Genomic DNA, 23,101 nt, shown 5'->3' with positions numbered 1-23,101 from the left:
TTGGTGAGGGTGCAGTGTGGCTGCGGGACAGGGTTGTGCTAGGACCGGCCACTCTTAGCACTTTGAGATGAAGGGCGAGAGGGCTGATGGGTTGGAGTTTCGGGGTGATGGAGGTAGGTTTGAAGCAAGCCGGTACCACAGCATAGACAGACGATAAGGTGAATATGTCAGCAATCCTGCCAGCTCCCCAGAACACAGTCTGAGAACACGTCCAGGAATGCCCCTGTTCCTAATCTGTCTGTTGTTGGTGATGGAGAGCCATATTTCATCCATTTTGTTTGCCAGAGAATGGATGTTAGCGAGGAAAATCTAGTGTTAGCTTTAGCTTAGCTTGTAGCTGTCTGCGCCGACCCCGCCTATGTTATCCTCACTGCCTGTGTGCATATCCCGGGCAGGAAAAGCGAGGTCGCCTTCGGTCACTGGAGATCCCTGGGAAGTAGAGTTTCTCAGAAAAGCCCATTTCCAGAAAACTTGTGAAGTCTTTTCTCTTGTTTTCTTTTTTTACTGCACTTGAGAGCCATTGAAACAGGAAGTAAACATTTTTCTCAGCTCAAGAAACTCATATGAAAAACTTTATTTATAAAAATAAATCTTTGGACGCACACAACTCGCCAAACCCTGGTCGTGTGTAGCGTCTGTCATAGACGTCATGACGCTCTGGAGCAGGAACTGAACACCAGCCGGCGTCGCAGGTACTTCCTGAAGGTTCTGTCTCGCACCCCGTAGACGACAGGACTGATGGAGCGCGGCAGCACGTAGATGACTATGTAGCAGACGAAGCTGGAGTCGTTGCTGTACTTGGGGAATAACTTCTGCAGGGTCAGGCGCAGCAGAGGCTTGAGGTACGTGGCCACGCACAGCATGACCTGGATTACTGGGGTCTTTGCTAATTCTACTAGCCCAAAGCTTCCTGTAGATTTCCTATATGGCAGGAAGTTGTGCGGAGCGGCTTTCACTGCCCTCTGCTCCCTTCGGCCCGAGGCAAAGCAGCTCCTGTAATGCAGTTGGTAAGGATGCTCTCGATTGTGCAGCAGTAGAATTTCACCGGGATGTCTGAGGTGTTTTTTCTCCGTGTCCACAGGAAGAAGAGGCGATGGTGAGTCTTCTTGACCACAATGAGCTCCATGGCCTTCTCTGTGTTGAGCAGCAAGTTGTTGGTGTCGCTCAGCTAGACATTCCACCTCCGCCCTGTAGGCGTCCTCAGTGTTGTATTTGACAAGGCTGCTCATCTTCTACAGACTTAATGATGGTGTTGGAACCATCTATAGGTCCGTATTCATGGGTGAGGATGGAGTAGAGGAAGGAACTCATCACACAGGCTTGTGGTACACACGGTATTCATTCATTGCGATGGTAGAAGAGCAGTAGTTCTCGATTCCGGACGTGTTGGGGCAGGCTGATCAGGAAGTCCAGTAACCAGTAGCCCATGAGGGAACTGATGCCTGCGTCTGTGAGTTTCCCAATGAGTTGTGATGGGATGTCTGTGTTGAATGCTGAACTGAAGTCTATGAACAGCCTTCTGGCGCAGATGTTTTTTGTGAATTGGTGAGGGTGCAGTGTGGCTGCGGGGCAGGGTTGTGCTAGGACCGGCCACTCTTAGCACTTTGAGATGAAGGGCGAGAGGGCTGATGGGTTGGAGTTTCGGGGTGATGGAGGTAGGTTTGAAGCAAGACGGTACCACAGCATAGACAGAGGACAAGGTGAATATGTCAGCAATCCTGCCAGCTCCCCAGAACACACTCTGAGAACACGTCCAGGAATGCCCCTGTTCCTAATCTGTCTGTTGTTGGTGATGGAGAGCCATATTTCATCCATTTTGTTTGCCAGAGAATGGATGTTAGCGAGGAAAATCTAGTGTTAGCTTTAGCTTAGCTTGTAGCCCTCTGCTCCTACCCCACCTATCCTCACTGCCTGCATGCATATCCTGGGCAGGAAAAGCGAGGTCGCCTTCAGTCTCTGGAGATCCCTGGGAAGTAGAGTTTCTCAGAAAAGCACATTTCCAGGAAACTTGTGAAGTCTTTTCTCTTGTTGTCTTATTGTGCTGCACTTCAGGGCCATTGCAACAGGAAGTAAACATGTTTCTCAGCTCAAGAAACTCATATGAAAATCTTTATTTAAAATAAATCGTAACGCACTTTGGACTCACGCCACTCACCAAACCCTGGTCATGTGTAATTTCTGTCATAGACGTCACGGCGATAACACCAGATGTTGTCGCAGGTACTTCCTGAAGGTTCTGTCTCGCACCCCATAGACGACGGGGCTGATGGAGCGCGGCAGCACGTAGATGACTATGTAGCAGACGAAGCTGGAGTCGTTGCTGTACTTGGGGAATAACTTCTGCAGGCTCAGGCGCAGCAGAGGCCCGAGGTACGTGGCCACGCACAGCATGATCTGGAAGCCGTGCAGCAAGATGGTGTTCCGGGCCTTCCTGGCATCGTTCTTCGTCGTCGTCACCGTGAAGAGGATCTTGAAGTAGGTGTACAGCACCACCAGCCACACGATGGACAGGTACAGGATGTAGGTGATGTCCCGTTTCCTGAGGATGTGCGGGTGTCTGAAGACCGTTTCCCGGATGCAGAAGACTCTGGAACCGAAGAAGTCCGGCGATTCTGTCGCCAGGGCGATGAACAGGTCTGGGAGGACCGAGAGCACGCTGGTGGTCCAGATGAGCCCAATGAGGACCCTGGTCCGTCTGATGGTGCAGATCTGGACGTGGTGCAGCGGCAGGCAGATGGCGATGTAGCACTCCACCGCCATGCAGGCCAGGTTGAGCGGCGTGTTCTCGGTGGCGAACAGCGCCAGCAGGATCAAGATGGCGCAGAAGGAGGTGTTGATGGTGTAGAGTGTGTAGCTGATGACGAAGAGGAAGATGGTCAGAGACACCTGGATCATGTCGTTGACCACCAGGTGGAGGAAGAGGATGTAGCGAGGGTTTGTGTAGAAGACCTGCAGAGTAAAGGGTTCTGGTCATATGTCAACAGTGTCATCAGAATATTGATGATAGAATTTGACATTAACAGTGTTGAAACCTGGATTTTTTTTTCTTTTCATTTTTTATTTAAATGTTTTAGTAAACAATTACTTTTTTTGAACCATTTAGTTCAATAATTTGTCCCTCCCCCACCCTCATACTAACACCAGACCAGGTGAGGAGGAAGCTCAGGAAGGCTACTGGCCCTGATGGTATCAACTCCAGGCTACTCAAGGACTGCACATCCTAGGGAGCCTAACCACTCCAGGCCAGTGGCCCTAACCTCCGGCCTAATGAAGACCATAGAGAGGATCGTACTTACCCACCTACGTGGGTAATGCGATGGACCCTCTGCAGTTCCCTTACTGGCCTGGAATCGTTGTGGAGGATGCGGTCATCTACCTGCAGGTCCCTCACACACCGAGAGTCTGCTGGCAAAACTGTGGGAGTTATGTTTTTTGACTTCTCCAGTGCTTTTACTACAATCCAGCCAGCGCTGCTCAGGGGGAGACAGTGTCATCAGAATATTGATAATAGAATTTGACATTTACAATGTTGAAACTTTTTTACATTTTTTTTTCTTTTCATTTTTTATTTTAACGTTGTTGTTTAATTAAACATTTACTTAAGAATGTAATTCAATAATTTGTATTCGAAAGGTCAAATCTGTTTATTTATTTGTTATTGAATAAATGAAATTCAATATCGAATCATTTCAAACTTATTTTACAGTTTGATATTTTCAATCCAATACCAAAAAAATGTATTTTCTAAATTCAAATATTTTTTAACGTGTAGCCTTATAAATTAAAATGTTGCCACCAGACATTAAAGTATACACTTTATTGAACTGTCAACAAACATTTTTATATTGAATTTAAAAGGCTACAGATGATAAAATAAGGAATTTTTAGAACATTTGTTTTCTAATTTTGTGGAATTAAAATATCAAACTCTATGTGTAAAAAGGCATATATTTTAAAACATGTTTTTATTTAATTATTTAGACTTTTCAATATATAAATGATTATTAAATTATAGAAATATATATATATGTATATATATATAATATTTCAAATAACATGGAAAGTAACAACTTATTTGAAACGTTCTGAAAATGTTAAATCGAATCATCTAATACTCTGACACTGATATACGTCCATACATGACAGAGCACTCGCTGATGTTGTGGCAAATCAAGCAGAGACAAGCGTTCAAGTGACAGTAAGAAGAGAAGAAGAGCTGAGCCAAAAGACTCCATGTTTGACAACAAAAGCAGTCACTGCCGTCAACCTCCTGCAGAAGAATCTCTCCAACAACCTGCACGGTCCACCTCTGCTCCACTGAAGACCAGTGATTTAGAGGAGCTGATCCTCATCCCGCCTCAGTGAGGACAGAAGGGGGTGAGGATCCAGCTCACGACCTGAGGAGACCCCGACACGAGGAGGTCCAGCAGGCGTCGTACCGCGTGTTTCCTGAAGGTCTGGATGAGGCAGATGTTGATGTAGTTGATGGAGAGGCCCAGAAGCACCACCAGCACGTTCTTGATCACCGCCTTGGTGAAGGAGTCTCGGTACTGGATCACCATCGTCACGTTGGACGACGCGTTCATCGTGGCTGCTCAACAAGACGGACTATTATGGTCTGTCTCTGGCTCAAGTGAGGAGGTGAACCATGACACGTGTGAGCGACCTGCAGGCGACTCACAACCATGATGCTGTGAAGCTGATAGATATAGACCCACCTGTGTGCGTCTCTGTGTATGTGTGTCTATGTGAGTGAGTGTGTGTGTGCGTCTCTGTGTATGTGTGTCTATGTGTGTGAGTGTGTGTGTGTGCGTCTCTGTGTATGTGTGTCTATGTGAGTGAGTGTGTGTGTGTGCGTCTCTGTGTATGTGTGTCTATGTGAGTGAGTGTGTGTGTGTGCGTCTCTGTGTATGTGTGTCTATGTGAGTGAGTGTGTGTGTGTGCGTCTCTGTGTATGTGTGTCTATGTGTGTGAGTGTGTGTGTGCGTCTCTGTGTATGTGTGTCTATGTGTGTGAGTGTGTGTGTGCGTCTCTGTGTATGTGTGTCTATGTGTGTGAGTGTGAGTGTGTGTGTGTCTCTGTGTATGTGTGTCTATGTGTGTGAGTGTGTGTGTGCGTCTCTGTGTATGTGTGTCTATGTGTGTGAGTGTGTGTGTGCGTCTCTGTGTATGTGTGTCTATGTGAGTGAGTGTGTGTGTGTGCGTCTCGTGTATGTGTGTCCATGTGAGTGAGTGTGTGTGTGTGCGTCTCTGTGTATGTGTGTCTATGTGTGTGAGTGTGTGTGTGTGCGTCTCTGTGTATGTGTGTGTATGTGTGTGAGTGTGTGTGTGTGTGCGTCTCTGTGTATGTGTGTCTATGTGAGTGAGTGTGTGTGTGCGTCTCTGTGTATGTGTGTGAGTGTGTGTGTGCGTCTCTGTGTATGTGTGTCTCTGTGTGTGACTGTGTGTGTGTGCGTCTCTGTGTATGTGTGTCTCTGTGTGTGAGTGTGTGTGTGTGCGTCTCTGTGTATGTGTGTCTATGTGTGTGAGTGTGTGTGTGCGTCTCTGTGTATGTGTGTCTATGTGAGTGAGTGTGTGTGCGTCTCTGTGTATGTGTGTCTATGTGTGTGAGTGTGTGTGTGCGTCTCTGTGTATGTGTGTCTATGTGAGTGAGTGTGTGTGCGTCTCTGTGTATGTGTGTCTATGTGAGTGTGTGTGTGTGTGCGTCTCTGTGTATGTGTGTCAATGTGAGTGAGTGTGTGTGTGTGCGTCTCTGTGTATGTGTGTCTATGTGAGTGAGTGTGTGTGTGTGCGTCTCTGTGTATGTGTGTCTATGTGAGTGAGTGTGTGTTTAGGTGTGTTTGTGCATTGGTGTGTTTGTGTGTGTGTGTGAATGTCTCTAGGTGTGTGTGTCTGTGTGTGAGTGTTTGTGTGTGCTTCTGTGTGTGTGTGTGTGGATGAGACAGAGTATGTGTCTATGTGTGAGTGTGTGTGTACTGTATATGTGTGTGTGTTTGTGCATGTGTGTGTGTGAGTGTGTGTGTCTGTGTACGTATGCGTGCATTTGTGTATGTGTGTGCGTTTGCATGTATGTGTGTGTGTCGGTGTGTGTAGGTTTGTGTGCATGTGTGTGTGCGTCGGTGTGTGCCTGCGCGTGTGCGTGTGCGTGTGCGTGTGCGTGCGTGTGTGTAGGTGTGTGTGTGTGTGTATGTTTGTGTGTGTAGGTGTGTGTGTGTGGATGTGTGTGTGTGAGAGAAAGATCATGGTCCAGTGATAGTTTAAGGTTACGACTATTCAAACACACTTCTAACTCAGTTCAACACAATCCCCAAGTAAGAAACTTAACCAGGCCTCTTGGACCTGAAAACATGTACACAAAGTTGTGCCACACAAACTAAAAAAAGAGGAAACTGCTCAGACTAACTTCTCCTCTCGTGTTCTTTTGTGTAGTCAATGTTAACATTAAATGTTTTTTATTTTTGTAATTTGTCGATGTGAGCTTGTGTGCATTTGTGTGTGTTTGTGAAGAATTGTGAGGGTGTATGTGTTTTTTTTACGTCCCCTTCCTGTGCAGGGTTTTGTGTTTGAGTATTTTTACAATTTAAGCTTGTTGGTGTGTTTGTGTTGATGTTGGCCTTTGTTTGTAGCTGAGTGTGTGTGTTTGTGAGAAACTCCAGGGGTATATGTGTTTTTAGTGTAAGTGTGTGAGTGTGTATTGATCTGTGTGTTTTTGTGATTGTGAGCATGTAGGTGAGTTTGTGTATGGGGTGTGTGTGGATTTTGGCCTTTGGTTGTAGCTGGGTGTGTGTGTTTGTATGTGTGTACAGACACACACAGAAACTGTATGTGTGAGCAACTGTATGTGTGTGTGTTTGTAAGTGGTGTGTGGTTTTTGTAAGTGTATGTGTCTTTCAAAAATTATGTGTGTGTGTTTGGAAGTGTGTTTGGAAGTAATGCTTGTGTTTGTCAGTGATGTGTGTTTGTAAATGGTGTGTGTGTATGTTTGTAAGTTTTTGTGTGTTTGTAAATGGTGGTTGTGTGTTTGTAAGTGGTGTCTGTTTGTAAGTGTGCGTGTGTTTGTAAGTTGTTTGTGTGTGTTTGTTTGTGTGTGTGTCTTTGTAAATGGTGTTTGTGTGTGAGTGTTTGTAAGTGTGTGTGTAAGTGTGTGTGTGTTTGTTTGTGGTGCTTGTTTGTAACAGTGTTTGCAAGTGGTGTGTGTTTGTAAGTGGTGTGTGTTTGTAAGTGTGTTTGCAAGTGGTGTGTGTGTTTGTAAGTGGTGTGTGTTTATAAGTGTGTTTGAAAGTGGTATGTGTGTTTGCAAGTGGTGTGTGTTTGCAAGTGGTGTGTGTGTTTGTAAGTGGTGTGTATTTGTAAGTGTGTTTGCAAGTGGTGTGTGTGTTTGTAAGTGGTGTGTATTTGTAAGTGTGTTTCCTAGTGGTGTGTGTTTGTAAGTGTGTTTGCAGGTGGTGTGTGTTTGTGTGTTTGCAAGTGGTGTGTGGGTTTGCACGTGGTGTGTGTTTGCAAGTGATGTGTGTGTTGGTAAGTGGTGTGTGTTAGTAAGTGACTCTTGCGTTGTTATGTTGAAGCTGACGCCACATTAGCTCCTCCAGGGTTGACGGTTCAAATCCAGTCAGAACAACATCAGTTGCATGATGGGACCATTGACCTTTCTGAGGTTCCCTCAAGTGTCGTTACACACAGACACACACAGACACACACTGGGATTTATTAGCGGTTCCTCTGAGCCTCGGTGGGTCATGTGACCCCCGGAGAGTTGTGTAGAGTCATTAGCGTGAGACGCACACTCGTCTCTCCGGATCTGATCTTTCAAGTGTTTCCTCCGACGACTGAGGATTCTCTCTGGTCTGTCGGAAGACAAGGAGATGGTGTTGACCTTTGACCTGAGCCGAGGTCACATCATCATCAAATAAACCCAGTTACAAACAATATTATTGGACGTAGCCATTAGCATGACGATGCTACATGTTTGCACGTTAGCCAAGTTCCAGTTGCTCAACAGTACCAAAGTGACCACACAAGGTCCAGACCTGTGGACGGATCCCAACACACACACATGGCTTCAATCACACACAGGTTGTCGGTTCGAGTCCCTTCATGGCTCAACGCTCCACTGCTTGACCATCAGACCGACGTTGATCCATCTGATCGACAGGTTCATCGAGTTCCTCCAACAGACTCCTTCAGTCCGGCGTGTTGTGTTGTTGTTGTTGTTGTGTTGTTGCGTCAGTGTCTCATGAGCACGGGTGTGAAGGTCATGCCGGTAATGAGGCTCTTATTGTGAAGGCAGGAAGTGTTTCCCTCCAGACCTGACCTTCTATGACGCGACCCACCGAGGATTCTACACGACAACAGCCGAGTCATGATGTGTGTTGAACTTATGTCGTCTGCACAACACAAACAAAAGTCCTTGGACTTCTTGGGAAAACTTCCTGGTCAGGTGACCTTCAGAGCAGCAGAGTGGGATGAGAGAGTCCACCTGGGGTCACAGGTCAAATGACACCTATGTCATCATTTGAAGATATTTTCATTGTTAGTTTTTCATTTCAGTTGATAAAGTTTTGTTCCTTAAATCCTTTTATTCAAGCGTTGATCCTCCTCAGAGTTGAGTTGATGGAAAATGTCCTCGTCTGGTGTTTTGTTCGTCATCAGATCAAGTTTCAAAAACATTTGAAGATGTTTTGGTTCGAACATCAACATCAATGTTTGTCTTTACGAACTCATTTCACTATTGAGAGTCGATGGAGGTTAAAAGAATCAAACATGGTTGTGTGTTTAGGACATGAATCAACACACACATCAACATACACGTTGTGTTGATTCATGTGTGTGTGTTGGTTCAAGTGTGTTTGTTGATTTGTGTTGATTAATGTATCAGTTGATTCAAGTGTGTTTGTTAATTCATGTGTTTGTTGATTTATGTGTGTGTGTTGATTTATGTGTGTGTGTTGATTATTGTGTCAGTTGATTCATTTGTGTTTGTTGATTTATGTGTGTGTGTTGATTATTGTGTCAGTTGATTCATTTGTGCTTGTTGATTTATGTTTGTGTGTTGATTCATGTGTGTGTGTTGATTTATGTGTGTGTGTTGATTATTGTGTCAGTTGATTCATTTGTGTTTGTTGATTTATGTGTGTGTGTTGATTATTGTGTCAGTTGATTCATTTGTGTTTGTTGATTTATGTGTGTGTGTTGATTATTGTGTCAGTTGATTCATTTGTGTTTGTTGATTTATGTTTGTGTGTTGATTCATGTGTGTTTGTTGATTTATGTGTGTGTGTTGATTTTTGTGTCAGTTGATTCATTTGTGTTTGTTGATTTATGTGTGTGTGTTGATTATTGTGTCAGTTGATTCATTTGTGTTTGTTGATTTATGTGTGTGTGTTGATTATTGTGTCAGTTGATTCATTTGTGTTTGTTGATTTATGTTTGTGTGTTGATTCATGTGTGTTTGTTGATTTATGTGTGTGTGTTGATTATTGTGTCAGTTGATTCATTTGCGTTTGTTGATTTATGTGTGTGTGTTGATTCATGTGTGTATGTTAGTTCAAGTATGTTTGTAGATTAATGTGTGTGTTGATTAATGTGTCAGTTGATTTGTGTGTGTGTTGATTTGTGTGTGTCACTTGATTCATGTGTGTGTGTTGATTCATTTGTGTTTGTTGATTTATGTGTGTGTGTTGATTCATTTGTGTGTGTTGGTTCAAGTATGTTTGTTGATTTATATGTGTGTTGATTAATGTGTCAGGTGATTTGTGTGTGTGTTGATTCGTGTGTGTCACTTGATTCATGTGTGTGTGTTGATTAATGCGTCAGTTGATTCATGTGTGTGTGTTGGTTCAAGTGTGTTTGTTGATTTATGTGTGTGTGTTGATTAATATTTCAGTTGATTTGTGTGTGTGTTGATTTATGTGTCAGTTGATTTGCATGTGCGTTGATTTGTGTGTGTCACTTGATTCATGTGTGTGTGTTGATTAATGTGTGTCAGTTGATTCATTTGTGTTTGTTGATTTATGTTTGTGTGTTGATTCATGTGTGTTTGTTGATTTATGTGTGTGTGTTGATTATTGTGTCAGTTGATTCATTTGCGTTTGTTGATTTATGTGTGTGTGTTGATTCATGTGTGTATGTTAGTTCAAGTATGTTTGTAGATTAATGTGTGTGTTGATTAATGTGTCAGTTGATTTGTGTGTGTGTTGATTTGTGTGTGTCACTTGATTCATGTGTGTGTGTTGATTCATTTGTGTTTGTTGATTTATGTGTGTGTGTTGATTCATTTGTGTGTGTTGGTTCAAGTATGTTTGTTGATTTATATGTGTGTTGATTAATGTGTCAGGTGATTTGTGTGTGTGTTGATTCGTGTGTGTCACTTGATTCATGTGTGTGTGTTGATTAATGCGTCAGTTGATTCATGTGTGTGTGTTGGTTCAAGTGTGTTTGTTGATTTATGTGTGTGTGTTGATTAATATTTCAGTTGATTTGTGTGTGTGTTGATTTATGTGTCAGTTGATTTGCATGTGCGTTGATTTGTGTGTGTCACTTGATTCATGTGTGTGTGTTGATTAATGTGTGTCAGTTGATTCATGTGTGTGTTGATTTATGTGCGTCAGTTGATTCATGTGTGTGTTGATTCATGTGTGTCAGTTAATTCGATCATTAACCCACACACATGAATCAACACACACATTAATAGACACACATGCATCAACACACACTCATGAACGTGGACTCTTAGTTGATCACCCTGGTGGTCAGATGCTGGCACTGCAGTCACACCTGGTCATTCATTAACACCAAACTTTAAAATTCCCTTTTTATTTTATAAAAAAAACACACACATCAGGTCTGTGCTGATGACATCACAGCCTCCAGCAGCTACACAACATAAATACACGTACAAAAGTATAAATAGAGACGCTGCCACGGTGATGTCATCATTGATGATGTCACTTAGGTGATTCTCTGCTGCTCTCTAGCGGCCCCTTGTGGCGGTAGTGTGAAGGGTAGTGTTTACAGGTCATTTACAAAATACATGTGCGATCAGCCTTCGCTTCCGTCCTCAGTACACTTCTGGACACGTCGACGAAGGTCACGACCTCTGCTCCTCTCCGCCATGACATCACTTCCTGGACAGAAGCTGGTTCTCCAGCTGCTCCAGACGAACCGTCATGGCCGCCAGTGAAGTCAGAGTCAAGGAATTGAGACATGAAGCTTCGACGGATGAAGGTGTGACACCGTCAGTAAAGGATATGCTTCTGCGTCACCGTCTGCAGGCTGCTCATGGTCGCCTGCTGGAACTCTACCAGACTCTCACACGCACACGGGTCCTTCACCTCGATCTCCCCCTGACTCTCCGCTGCACACACACACACACACACACACACACACACACACACACACACACACACACACACACACGTACACACACACACATCCAATTGTTTGTCAGCTGTTAGTAAACAATTGAACGTGATAGCATCTGTCTGCTGCCCCCTAGGGGCCGTGCCCATGGTCAAACCTGGCTTGAATGGGAGCAAGTCATACCCAGTCAGACGTTGAGTTTGAAAGTGTAGTATGAAAAGAACATTCTCCATGCTGTGGTGTTAGTATATAAGTACATGTTAGCATGATGAAACATGCAGCATGAAGGTATATGTTAGCTCGTAGAAACATTAGCACGGCACCACATATAAGTACGGCACCGGTTAGTTCTTAGAGATTTTAGCATGTAGACACATGTTAGCTTAGAGACTGTTTAGCATGGCGACATATATAAGAGCAGTAACACATTTTAGCATGTAGAGGCGTCCTAGCATGAGGACACATGTTAGCACGTAGACACCTTGGCACTACGCAACATGTAACCTCAAAGACACGTTAGCATATGTTAAGACGGCGACTCATGTTAGCTTACAGACAAATAAGCACGAATATACGTTAGCACGGCAACAGATGTTAGCACAAAGAGCGTAAGCAAGTAGACACATGCTAGGATGGTGACTTCATAGACACAATAGCACATCGCAATGCGACTCATATTAGCTTAGAGACAAATTAGCACGAATACACGTCAGCACGGCAACAGATCCTAGCACGGTGATACATGTTAGCATGTAGACACATGCTAGCATGGTGACTTCCTAGACACATAAGCACATTCCACTGCGACTCATGTCAGCTCAGAGACATATTAGCACAAATAAACGTCAGCACGGCAACAGATGCGTTGCACGTAGAGCGTTCTTAGACACATAAGCACATGTTAGCGCCGCAACTCATGTTAGCTTAGGGACAAATTAGCACAAAAAAAAGTTCAGCATGGCAACAGATGTTAGCACATTGATACATGTTAGCAAGTAGACACATGTTAGCATGGTGACTTCTTAGACACATAAGCACATGTTAGCGCCGCAACCCATGTTAGCTTAGGGACAAATTAGCACAAAAAAAAGTTCAGCATGGCAACAGATGTTAGCACATTGATACATGTTAGCAAGTAGACACATGCTAGCATGGTAACTTCGTAGAAATATAAGCACATTGCGCAGCAACTCATGATAGCTCAGAGACAAATTAGTAAAATCAAAGTGTTACGGTCCGGTGACACATTTTAGGACGTAGACACATTGTGCCGAGGGTGAAACCTGGCTGCAGTGGGAGCGAGTCATACCCGGACAGACGTTGAGTTTGAGGTTCTCTGCGATGTTGCTGATGGCGCTGAAGTCGGTGGTGTAGTAGAAGTGTTTCTCCACCGGCTCAGAGGCGATCACTCGCAGCTCGTCCTCCACCGCCTTACCCACGCCCACCGCGTACATGGTGACCCCTGAACACACCCTCGTTACAGGTCTGGTCTTCCTCGTGCTCACCTGGACTTCCTGGATCACTCACCCGCCTCCTTGGCCTTCTTGGCGTACTCTGTGATGTCGTCCTGCGAGCGTCCGTCCGTGAAGACCAGCCCGATGCGAGGGATGTTCTTGCGAGCTCCTTCTGAGTCCGAGAAGCTGTTCTCCAGCATGTGCTTCAGCGCCAGGCCCGTCATGGTGCCCTTCTCCATGTACTCCACCTGGACACACGCACGGTCAGAACCTGAGCCTCGAGACAACCATCCGGGCTTCACCTTCATCACGGCCGCCTTGATCTCCTCCGCTGTTTGGTACATGTTGAGAGGGAACTCTGTCCTGACCCGGCTGGAGTACTGGACCAGACCCACCCTGGTCCCGTGCAGAGACACGTCCAGAGAGTCCACCACCTGAGGGAGGACGAGGAGGGAGTTTTAGAGTGAAGATTGAATTCAACACTTTTAAATGTTTATTTTTATTTTTTATTGAGATTTTTTCATGTTTTTTTTACGATTAAATATTTTAAAAATCATTCATTTATTCTTCATTTTTTACACATAGTTTTATTTTCTAATTGAAATAATTCTATATTTTTTCGATTTATAGCCTGTTAAGTTCATTATAAAAATGTTGGCAAACTTATATATATATAATATTGAATTTAAAAGGCTACAAATTAAAAAAAAAACACATTTTAATGATAGTAATTAGAATATCAAACTCTACAGTGTGTGTAAAAATGTACTCATTTTGAAAACATTCGTTTATTAATCATATTATTTAAAAATGAAAGCTTTCAATACAGATCTTGTGGAATTGAATCATTAGAAATAATTTGAACTTTGATTCGATGTGTGTCTCACTGTCACCACCAGAGGTCGCTCGGCCTCACCTGGTTTACAAACTTCTTGACGAGCTCGAAGTTGTGCGGCCGGACGCTCTTGGAGCCGTCGATGACCAGAACCAGGTCGATGATGGCCGACCTGCAGGCTGAGGGGATGACGTCACGCGTGTGTGTCAGCAGGTGAGTCTGTGTGTGACTTACTTCCACAGCTGCGCCCGTCCTGCTGCAGCAGCTGACCCTCCGGACACACGCAGTAGAAGGACCCTGGTGTGCTGACGCACTGGTGCTCACAGCCGTGCTGCACACTGGCACACAGGTCTATGTCTGCAACACACAGCGCTGGTCACACACACACACACACACACACACTAGCATATGTGACTTAGATACTCACGGCTGCAGGTCTTCTGGTCCTGGTTCAGCTTGAAGCCGGCGTTACAGTCGCAGGTGAACGATCCAGGTGAGCTGACACACACCTGCTGACAGTCGTGCTTCCCCTCCAAACACAAGTTGATGGCTGCAACACACACACACACACACACACATGTGGATGATATTGATTATGAAGAAGATGATGATGAAGACAATGACGAAGATAATGATCATGATGAAGATGAAGAGTATGATGAAAAAAGACAATGATGAAGACGATGATGAAGACAATGACGAAGATAATGATCATGATGAAGATGAAGAGTATGATGAAAAAAGACAATGATGAAGACGATGATGAAGACAATGCTAAAGATGATGATGATGAAGATGGTAACAATGATGAGATGATGATGGTGATGAAGATGAAGATGATGAAGATGGTAACAATGATAAGATGATGATGGTGATGAAGATGATGATGAAGATGGTAACAATGATGAAGATGATGAAGATGGTAACAATGATGAGATGATGATGGTGATGAAGATGATGATGAAGATGGTAACAATGATGAAGATGATGAAGATGGTTACAATGATGAGATGATGATGGTGATGAAGATGATGATGAAGATGAAGATGGTAACAATGATGAAGATAATGAAGATGGTAACAATGATGAGATGATGATGGTGATGAAGATGATGATGAAGATGATGATGAAGATGGTAACAAGGATGAAGGTGATGAGGAAAATGATGAAGATGAAGACAATGATGTAGATGATGATGATGAAGATGAAGACAGTGATGAAGATGATGAAGATAGTAACAATGATGAAGATGATGAAGATGGTAACAAGGATAAAGATGATGAAGACAATGATGAATGTGATGAAGATGAAGATGATGAAGACAATGATGAAGACAATGACGAATATAATGATCATGATGAAGATGAAGAGTATTATGAAGACAATGATGAGAATAATGATAAAGACAATGATGAAGATGATGACGAATACAATGCTGAAGATGAAGACGACGAAGATGGTAACGAGGATGAAGATGATGATGATGAAGACAATGATGAAGATGATGATGATGAAGACAGTGATGAAGATGATGATGATGAAGATAAAGACAGGGATGAAGATGATGATGATGAAGATAAAGGCAGGGATGAAGATAATGAAGATAGTAACAATGATGAAGACGATGATGACATGAAGACAATGATTAAGACCATGGTGATGATGAAGGTAATGATGAACATGAAGACAATGATGAAGATGATGATCATGAAGACGATGATGATGTTGACAAAGATGACAACTAAGATGATGAAGACAATGATGAAGATGACAGTAGGACAATAATATGATGATGATGATGATGAAGACGATGATGACATGAAGACATTGAAGTTGATGAACATGATGAAGATGACAGGAAGACAACGAAGATGATGAAGACAATGATGAAGATGATAAGGATAACAATGACAATGATGAAGACGACGGTCAAGAGGACGAGTGTCTGATGTTCTGATCGGTCCAGCAGCATCTCCGTCACTCACCCTGACACGAGCGCCCGTCCTTCTGCAGCTGGTATCCATCTCTGCAGCGACAGTGGAAGCCGTTGAGCACGCTCACGCACTCGTGCTCGCAACTGTGGTTGCCGTAGGAGCAGAAGTCGATCACTGCGGAGGAAGAGAGGCAGCGTGAGCGCTCGGTCATGTGACCTCACTTCCTGCTGGACACCGACTGCTGCAGGTCTTCTGGTCCCGGTTCAGCTGGAAGCCGGCGTCACAGGCGCAGGTGAAGGCTCCGGGCGAGCTGACGCACACCTGCTGACAGTCGTGCTTCCCCTCCGAGCACAGGTCCACGGCTGCAACACAACAAAGGTGTCGCTCTGTCGCCGCGGAAACGAGGACCACACGCTGCGCTCACCTGAGCAGGTCTTGGCGTCGGCGTTGAGCGTGTATCCGGGCCGGCACAGGCAGTGGAAGGACCCGGGAGAACTCTCGCAGATGTGCTCGCAGCCATGGTCCGACTCCAGACACAAGTCAACGCCTGCACGAGGACAACGTGGTCACATGACTGTGACATCATCACTCAAAGTATATCTATGATACGATATCCTGAAGATGACTCACCACAGAGCTTGTCCTGAAACTGCAGACCGAACTGGTGGATCAGGTCGAAGGACTCCACCAGGTACACGTGGTCCTCGAAGGGCAAAGACGCCATCGCCCGCAGGGACGTCATGTCGGCTCTGGCCACGCCCACTGCAAAGATCTCCACGCCTTTGTCGCGGGCCTCCACCGCGACCTCGGACACCCGGTCCTGAGGACGACCGTCCGTCACGATGACAGCCACGTTGGGGACCTGAGGGATCAGATGGTCAGTCATGACCCTGTGCACCGTTGGTCCCCTTCACTCCAGCCCACCTTGGGTCGGTCCCCCTCCTCCGGGCTGAAGGCCACGTTCATCACGTATCTGATGGCGAGTCCGGTCATGGTTCCCTGAGCCAGGGGCACAATGTTGTTGATGTTCTTCACCATGGTCTCCAGCGTGTCGTGGGCCTTCAGCGAGAACTCGGTCCGGACCTGCACCGGCAAGACTCGGGGTCAGTGGAGAACATTGTTGGGTGTTTCCGGTTGTGTCTCCCACCTGGCTGGAGTACTGGACCACGCCCACTCGGGTGTTGTTGGGTCCGATGTCCAAAGTGTCCAGGATGTCGATCATGAACTTCTTCATGGTCTCGAACTCATGAGGTCTCACGCTGCGGGAGCCGTCGATGAGGAAGACCAGGTCCACTGGGCCGGACCGGCATTTCGCATCAGAACCTGGTCAGAAACAGACCATCAGAACACAAGAGATGTATGTGGCAACAGCTTAACCGCAGCAGTTGGGACTGACCTGATCGCGGTCTGGCGAAGGCGGCGACGCTCAACAACAGGAGACCGAACAAACACTGTTTCAACTCCATCCTGCTCACTGACGGGACTCTATCGGAGAGGAGGAGGAAGACAGGATGACGGAGAGGAAGTGATGTTTGCAACAAGATCTAGTTTCCTCTTTGATCTAAACCAACGTGTGTGTTCATGATACTAGCGTTGTTAGCATTCACTGTAGATCAGTTTGTCAACAAGACGTTAGTGAAAGTGTTATCATGAAAAGAACATTTTCCATGCAAGTAAGTTAGCATACATATTAGCATAGCGATACATTTTAGGACTTAGACACATGTTAGCTCTTAAACACATCTCGTAAACACAAGAGCACAGCAATACATGTTAGCACATAGACACATGTTAGCATTGTGACACATTTTACACACATGTAAGCCCGGAAACAGGTTAGCTTGTAAACACGTTAGCACTTAGAAACATTAGCAGAGCACGGTGATGAATGTTGCACTTAGACGTATGCTAGCATAGGGACATTTATGGACATCTGTTAACCCGTAGACACGTTGTCAGAAGACACATTTGAGTTCCTAGACATGTTGGCACATAGACATGTTAGCATGGTGACACATGTTAGCAGGTAGACAAATGTTAGCTCGTAGAGAGATTATCATGCAGACACATTTTTGCACAGCGACACATATTTGCATGGCGACAGCACGCCAACACACATTTGTTTCGAGGACACATGTTAGCGCTTGGACACTTTAGCACATAGTAATATGATAGCTCATCGACAAGTTAGCAGATAGACATGTTAGCATGAATACATATGTTAACTTGTTGACATGTTAGGACAAATACATATGTTGGCATGAAGACATGTTAGCACGTAGACATGTTAGCTCGTAGACACGTTAGAACTCAGACAATGTTGGCAAGAATGAACATGTTAGCTCGTAGACACATTAGCACCTAGACATGTTAGCACGAAAACATATGTTAGCTCGTTGACATGTTAGGACAAATACATTTGTTAGCATGTAGACACGTTAGCACGTATACATGTTAGCTCGTAGACACGTTAGAACGCAGACAATGTTAGCAAGAATGAACATGTTAGCTCGTAGACACATTAGCACCTAGACATGTAAGCACGAAAACATATGTTAGCTCGTTGACATGTTAGGACAAATACATTTGTTAGCATGTAGACACGTTAGCACGTATACATGTTAGCTCGTAGACACGTTAGAACGCAGACAATGTTAGCAAGAATAAACATGTTGGCTCGTAGACACGTTAGCACCTAGACATGTTAGCACGAATACATATGTTAGCTCGTTGACATGTTAGGACAAATACATATGTTAGCATGTAGACATGTTAGCACGTAGACATGTTATCTTGTAGACACATTAGAACACAGACAATGTTAGCAAGAATAAACATGTTAGCACAGGCTTTTCCTTGAATTTCTCGAACTCCTGTGTTGTTCTCGGTGTTGTCTTGATCTTTGAAGTATGTACTGTTTTGAGTATTGTTTTGATTGTTAAAGCGCTTTGTGACCCTGGTCTCGAAAAGCGCTATATAAATAAATATTACTTACTTACTTACTTACATATGTTAGCATGTAGACATGTTAGCACGAATACATATGTTAGCATGTAGACATGTTAGCACGTAGACGTGTTAGCTCGTAGACACGTTAGCACGTATACATGTTAGAACAAATACATATGTTAGCTCGGTGACATGTTAGGACAAGTACATATGTTAGCATGTAGGCATGTTAGCTCTTAGACACGTAAGCACGTAAACATGTTAGCACAAATACATAAGTTAGCTCGGTGACATGTTAGGACAAATACATATGTTAGCATGTAGACATGTTAGCTCTTAGACACGTAAGCACGTAAACATGTTAGCACAAATACATATGTTAGCTCGGTGACATGTTAGGAACAATACATATGTAAGCATGTAGACATGTTAGCACATAGACATGAAGTTCTTAGACACGTTAGCACATAAACATGTTAGCACAAATACATATGTCAGCGACTGCAGTCGACAAATTCTGTCGACTGGAGTCGACATATTTTAGCAAGTAGACGGGGTCAGCGGTCAAGAGCTGCACTGATAAATATGTCTGATTATAGTGTCTAGAAATTCCTTTATGTGTGTGTGTGTGTGTGTGTGTGTGTGTGTGTGTATGCAAGTGTGTAAATTGATAATAATAAGCGGCGGCAGAGCATTCCATCTCCACCCCGTCGTAAAACAGCAGCCTGACAACACCTGGTGAGAAATGATTACACAAGTGTGTGTACACACACACACACACACTTCATCATCATCATCGTCACTTTCATCTCGGACACCATCACAGTCTTCCTCGTTCTTGTTTCAACATCATCTTCATCATCATCCACAACCAGATTCTAGTTGTGTGTGTGTGTGTGTGTGTGCGTTTGTGCATGTGTGTGTGCATGTGTCTGTGCATGTGTGTTGGACAGGACGAGATTCAGTCTGGCTCGGATGCGACAGGAAGTCACCAGTATGGGAACACTGTGGTCCGACAGTTGGACCTTCAGAGACTTGAATGAATGAACAGTTCACACGAGGGGAGTCGGGGGAGACTTGTGCCCCCCACCCCCACACACACCCCCCTCCTGGGGTGAGGTGGCGGCGGCGATGTTGTGGTTGGCTCGGGCGACCGAGTGGAACAGGAGCAGCTCCTGGAAAGACCTTTTCAAGTGGCGGCTGAAACAACAAACTTTGCCACTTCCTGTTCTGATCGTAGCCGCCAGGAAGGTTAAAGGTCAAACCCAAAATGTGTCGCCGTCTGATCCTGCAGCTGGTTTAGCTCAGGTAAACAGAACCAACGATTTCTGTGTACTTACAGGGAAGAAGTTGTGAGAAAATTGTTATCAGAGCTAGTATCGTTATCAGAGCTAGTATCGTTATCAGAGCTAGTATCGTTATCAGAGCTAGCATCGTTATCAGAGCTAGTATCGTTATCAGAACTAGCATCGTTATCAGAGATAGCATCGTTATCAGAGCTAGCATCGTTATCAGAGCTAGCATCATTATCAGAGCTAGCATCGTTATCAGAGCTAGCATCATTATCAGAGCTAGTATCGTTAGATATGCTAGCATCATTATCAGAGCTAGTATCGTTATCAGAGCTAGCATCGTTTTCAGAGCTAGTATCGTTAGACATGCTATCATCGTTATCAGAGCTAGCATCGTTAGATTTGCTAGCATCGTTATCAGAGCTAGCATCGTTATCAGAGCTAGCATTGTTATCAGAGCTAGTATTGTTATCAGAGCTAGTATTGTTATCAGAGCTAATATCGTTATCAGAGCTAGCATCGTTATCAGAGCTAGTATCGTTATCAGAGCTAACATCGTTATTAGAGCTAGCATCGTTATCAGAGCAAGCATTGTTATCAGAGCTAGCATCGTTATCAGATCCAGCATCGTTATCAGAGCTAGCATCGTTAGATATGCTAACATCATCAGCAGAGCTAGCATCGTTGACGCCAGTGCATTGTTGCGTGACAGGTGAGCAGCGATGAGATCTCCAGCAGATCTCAGATCCGTTGGCGCTGCAGTGTAACATCTGCTGCTGCTGATCGTCTGATGACAAACACAGACTCCAGACTTGTTTCTCAGAAACGCCGACTCGTCCTCTGAGCTCGTGTTTCACGGCAGAGTCCTGACCCGGGTCCGTAGAACTCTTCTAAGTCACCCCCCCCTCCTGTCTACCATCCATGAATCATGACCCGAGGGTTTGACTCCACATGTGTCCAAGTTCTTCTCAAGGCCCGTTAACCCATGAGTCATGAATCTTCATCCATCCACAGAGACTCTTGGGTTCACATGTGATCTGTGTGCTACTCTGTTTGTGTTCATCTATGTGTGTTTCTTGTTTGTGTAGACACCTCTCTGTGTGGGTTCATCTTTCTGTGTTTATTGTGTTATTGTGTTTGTGTTCATGTTTCTGTGTGTTTTTCCAACTTTCTGTAGATGTGTTTCTGTTTGTGTTTGTGTGTGTGTGTGTTCTGCATCTATGTTTCTCTGTGTGTGTGTTTCTGTGTTTGTGCATACATTTCTCTGTTTATATCTTTCCATTTTGGTGTTTATCTTTTTTGTGTCTGACTGTGTTTCTCTGTGTGTAGTTTCTTGTGTGTGTATCTGTTCATCTTTCTATTTGTGTGTAGTTTATTTGTTATGTGTGTTTATCTTTTGTGTAGGAATGTGTTTCTCTGTTGGTTTGTAGTTTCTTGTGTGTTTCTGTGTCTGTTTCTTTGTTGGTGTGTAGTTTCTTGAGTCTGTGTTCATCTTTTTATTTTTATGTGTGTGTTCATCTTTCTGTCCGTGTGATTCTTTGCGGATGTGTGTGTTTTTCTGGGTGTATGTTTCTGTGTGTGTGTTTATCCTTCTGCCTGTGTGTTCCGTGTATGTGTGTGTGTGTGTGTTTTTGTTATGTGTGTGTGTGTGTGTGGGGTGTGTGTGTGTGTGTGGGAAACATCCAGCTGAGACAAGGTGATAATCTCTCTTAACACACATCTGAGATACAGTTAAGTAAACACACACACACCAGTAATTCTGTCAGTGTGACATCTCCTTGGACACTAAACCCTTGAGTACCGGGTCAACAGGAGGTCCAGGTTCTTCCTCTGAACTGGACTCTCACTATTTTGTGAGTCTGAGCCCCGACTCGATCTAACAACTCAGTTCCAGTCACGAGTCATCTCTCTGACTGGTCTGCTGCGAGGGATCCTGGTCCAGATCCTGATCCTGATTCAGATCCAGATCCAGATCCTGATCCAGGCGACGCTGCGGACAACATGGCCGAGTCCACACACGACGGTGAGGTCCACGAGTCGATTGTGACTCAAAGGAGTCGACTCTTTCCTTAAAGTTTGTCCTCTCGTGTCAACATCTTCATCTTGTCGTCTCTGACTCGTCAAGTCGTTGGTGGGACTCTCAGAAGATATTGAGAGGTTCTTGAGGACCCTCAGCTCCTGACCTCAGATACCATCCTGTGACCTCCCATGGGGTCCCGACCCAGACTTGACACCTGCTGACAGCTGCGAGTCACTCAAGACGTGAGATGACGTTCTGGCGCAGACACTTGGTCTCCTGCTGTTGGTCTGCTGGACCACGGAGATGGTCTTGAGATGGTCTTGAGATGGAGTTTGTTGGGTGGAGAAGGAATCAAAGATGAATCTTCTCAGGACTTTTGTCTCCTAACACACACACACACGCACACACACACCAACATTCCAGAGCTTCTCAATACTTCCTTTCATCAGCCTCACACAACCTCCAGTCAACCACTGAGAGCCTCCTCACCCTCGCCTTCCTCAGACCTCGAACCTTTACATCCTCAGGGGAAAAGACCACGTGATCTTGAACTTTTAAATATAGACAAGTTCATCGGTCCGTGACGTCAGAGGTCATCGATTAGAAGGATTTTTTAAATTGACGAGACGGTCATGTCACTGACGTCACTTCTCGACCACCAGACCCGTCCGCGCACCTGACGGGACCCGGCGCGCACCCCGAGATCGGCTTCCCGCCTCCGGAGCCCGCGGAGCCGCTGAGCCCGGCACTGACTCACCTGGGGTCGCTGCTGGCCGGACCCCCGCCGCCGAGGATGGACTGGGACAGGTGACACTCTCACACACACTCTCACACACACACACACACACTCACACACACACGCAAAGGACACACAAAAACGAGTGCTTACTTCAAAAACGTCTTCGGTGGTGCGTTCAAGTGTTGTGGTGGTGCGTTCAAGGGTCTCTGACTTCGGCGCGTCTCTCCTGTGGAATGAGCAGCAGGTACTCAGATGCCAGCAGAAATATCTGGGAGGGCAGAGACGACCCCCCCCCCCCCTCCCTCACACACTCTCAAAATCACTCACAACAAAGTGTACCGACGTCAAAAAGTCCGACTCGACGTGAACGTAACCAGACTCAATAACGAAGTACTTTTATTTTGAAAAACTTCCAAATCGACTTCATCCAAAGAGCAAAAAGTTGTGTTGTCACGTTTCAAAGTTGTGTGATGGAAAGATGTTTGTTCACATGCTTGACTGTGTGTCGGAGGTCACGTGAC

The 23,101-nt window shown here is 44.9% G+C and overlaps 2 protein-coding genes across 2 annotated transcripts; both read right to left on the bottom strand.

Moving 5' to 3' along the window:
- Positions 1–2,190: 2,190 nt before the first annotated feature.
- Positions 2,191–4,586, bottom strand: LOC148070083 (odorant receptor 131-2-like). The gene is made up of 2 exons (XM_087801001.1): positions 4,440–4,586; positions 2,191–2,949 (listed from the first exon to the last, which is right to left on the bottom strand). Exons 1-2 carry the CDS (start codon positions 4,584–4,586, stop codon positions 2,191–2,193), a joined length of 906 nt encoding a protein of 301 aa, XP_087657127.1.
- Positions 4,587–10,826: 6,240 nt separating this feature from the next.
- matn4 (matrilin 4) lies at positions 10,827–22,769 on the bottom strand. The gene is made up of 16 exons (XM_087801641.1): positions 22,731–22,769; positions 16,977–17,065; positions 16,728–16,903; positions 16,505–16,663; positions 16,211–16,442; positions 16,005–16,127; positions 15,820–15,942; positions 15,632–15,754; positions 14,074–14,196; positions 13,881–14,003; positions 13,728–13,825; positions 13,114–13,245; positions 12,885–13,059; positions 12,667–12,819; positions 11,253–11,352; positions 10,827–11,179 (listed from the first exon to the last, which is right to left on the bottom strand). The coding sequence occupies exons 2-16, from the start codon at positions 17,044–17,046 to the stop codon at positions 11,116–11,118; spliced, it is 1,974 nt and encodes a 657-aa protein (XP_087657767.1). The 5' UTR covers positions 17,047–17,065; positions 22,731–22,769; the 3' UTR covers positions 10,827–11,115.
- Positions 22,770–23,101: the final 332 nt, after the last annotated feature.

The sequence above is a fragment of the Callionymus lyra genome, chromosome 10 (assembly GCF_982586985.1).
Source record: "Callionymus lyra chromosome 10, fCalLyr1.hap1.1, whole genome shotgun sequence".
NCBI classification, from domain to species: Eukaryota; Metazoa; Chordata; class Actinopteri; order Syngnathiformes; family Callionymidae; genus Callionymus; species Callionymus lyra.
The sequence above is the reverse complement of the archived record's forward strand: the minus strand, read 5'-3'. Positions and strand labels throughout refer to the sequence as shown.